The following is a 2,500-nucleotide window of genomic DNA, read 5'->3' as shown; positions in this document are numbered from 1 at the left end:
CAAAACATCACAAGGAAAAGACACTTGCAAACACAACCACACATACGGCTGCACACATACACACACACACACACACACTCTCTCTCTCTCTCTCTCTCTCTCTCTCTCTCTCTCTCTCTCTCTCTCTCTCTCTCTCTCCCTCTCTCACAAACACACACACACACACACACACACAAATCTCTAAAGTGCATGCATAAGTGTACATTATTGAATAATGTAGAGCAGTTCTGACCCAGATTTATCAGGAGAAGTGCCTACACACAGCCCTACACATACATCCCTACACACACAGCCCATATCCTCTTCCACTGGCAACATACGACCCTCACATGTGTGTGTGTGGTGTGTGTGCATATGTGTGTTGTGTGTGTGTAATTGTGTTTGTGCTCAGTGTAACTATGGTGTACGTAACTGCGGGAGACCCCCCACCCCACCCCCCTCCATTTTTTTCTTGGCCTCGTTGCCGCAGCAATACCGAGATTCCATCAATGACAAAGGCCCTGTTGCTGTGGCAACGGTTATGAATGAGAGGAACCGTAACCGTGGAGACTTCGTAAAAGAGGAATTGCCCGTTGCTATGGTTACACGGTGAATGGGGAGAGACCTGGTGGTGTGATGATTGGGGAGAGGCTTCCACCGCCATCATCATCCTCATCTTCATCATATCCTACATTGTCCAGTTGAATGTGGCACAGGGGCCCTGGACCAACTTGATTAAAGAGGTAGTATATATTCAGTTATAGCCACAAACACATGCATGCACATAGATGACCAACTGGCACGTGTGTGTGTGTGTGTGTGTGTGTGTGTGTGTGTGTTTGCGTGTGCGCATGTGTGTGTGCGCGTGTGCGTGAAAGAGACAGAGAGAGTGAGTGTAGGTGTGCATCTAAGTGCATGTGTTTTAGATATAAGATATGGTAAACAGAGAGGGGCTATGTTAACCCGACAGAGAAAACCACAGCGTATAGAGTAAACACGAGAGACAGTTTACTGGGAGTGATTGTCAGGTGTTTCCCAGCAGAGTCCAGCAGAGTCCAGCCTCGTCCCCGGTTCCTCTCTTTGTTAATACCTCGTCCTCTCCTCCCCTAACACCCTGTCATCCTGTCCTCCCCAGGGCTTGCACCTTCTGAGCCTGCACTTCTCTCTGCTGTGCCGGTTGTGTTTTTCTGCTGTTCTGTTGTTTCTCAGGCTAACTGTTTGCCTTTCAGTCTGTCTCCTCTGGGAGTGACCCATATCATGCCATGCCTTCTACGTAGGACCCAAATTTCTTCAAACTAGGGCACCTCTGTGTTGTCTCCTACAACACAGAGCTGTAAGATGTTCTTTGCCAATGTAACTGATCCATTTAATGGTGGTGGACTGTGTAGTGGAAGGAAGCTAGTCTGTGTAATATGATTGCTTTGTGATGAACCCCTCTGGCATCTTTGGTGTAAGGTGTCTGCTCTTTGTAACGTGGCTGCTCTATGGAATGGTGGCCGTCTAATGTTATGTTGCTGCATTATGTAATGGTAGCTGCTCTATACAGTGTGTTTTCAATAATGAAATAAGATAAATAATAAAAAAAAAAACACTGGTTAAAACTATTATATACAATTCAGAAAATCTTAACATTCCCCCTTCTGTCTGTCTGACTCTCTCTCTCTTTTAACCCCCCAAGAATCTTGTCCACTGTAGGGTCAGACTTTGATTTGCGGACGCTTCGAGCTGTCAGGGTGCTACGACCCCTCAAACTGGTCTCAGGAATTCCAAGTAAGTGTGTGTAGCTCTGTGAGTGAGCAGTTGTTAATAGTGCATCGGCAATAGTGAAGCTCGGCGTGCGTATGTGGAGTGTTTCTCCTTGTCAGTCTAGCTGCTGTTCTTCCTCCAGGCCTGCAGGTGGTGCTGAAGTCTATAATGAAGGCCATGATTCCACTACTTCAGATTGGCGTGCTGCTCTTTGTGGCCATCCTTATGTTTGCCATCATTGGTCTGGAATTCTACTCGGGAAAGTTCCACAAAACGTGCTATGACAACATAACGGGTGAACACACACACACACACACACACACACATACACACACACACACACACACACACATACACACACACACACACACACACACACACACACACAAATACACACACACACACACACACACAAACATACACACACACACACACACACACACACACACACATACACACACACACACACACACACACACACACACACACACACACACACACACACACACACACATACACAAACATACACACACACACACACACACACACACACACACACACATACACACACACACACACACACACACACACATACACACACACACACACACACACACACACACACACACACACACACATATACATACACATACACACACACACACACACACACACACACATACACACACACACACACACACACACACACATACACACACACACACACACACACAAACATACACACACACACACACACACACACACACAAAATTAA

At 46.4% G+C, this 2,500-nt stretch overlaps 1 protein-coding gene across 17 annotated transcripts in view; it reads left to right on the top strand.

The window, feature by feature from the left end:
* The window catches only part of cacna1ab (calcium channel, voltage-dependent, P/Q type, alpha 1A subunit, b), a 116,565-nt gene that overhangs the window by 54,247 nt on the left and 59,818 nt on the right, over positions 1–2,500 (top strand). For 16 of the 17 annotated variants that reach the window (XM_081706327.1, XM_081706328.1, XM_081706336.1 and 13 more), the window contains 2 exons: positions 1,658–1,749; positions 1,868–2,020. In XM_081706327.1, the coding sequence (XP_081562453.1) occupies positions 1,658–1,749; positions 1,868–2,020 (245 nt within the window). Of the gene's footprint in view, positions 1–540; positions 723–1,657; positions 1,750–1,867; positions 2,021–2,500 lie in introns of those variants that run through there. The other variant, XM_081706339.1, reaches the window with a different exon arrangement.

Source organism: Electrophorus electricus, chromosome 23 (assembly GCF_041902795.1).
Source record: "Electrophorus electricus isolate QZ-2024a chromosome 23, ASM4190279v1, whole genome shotgun sequence".
NCBI lineage: Eukaryota > Metazoa > Chordata > Actinopteri > Gymnotiformes > Gymnotidae > Electrophorus > Electrophorus electricus.
The sequence above is the reverse complement of the archived record's forward strand: the minus strand, read 5'-3'. Positions and strand labels throughout refer to the sequence as shown.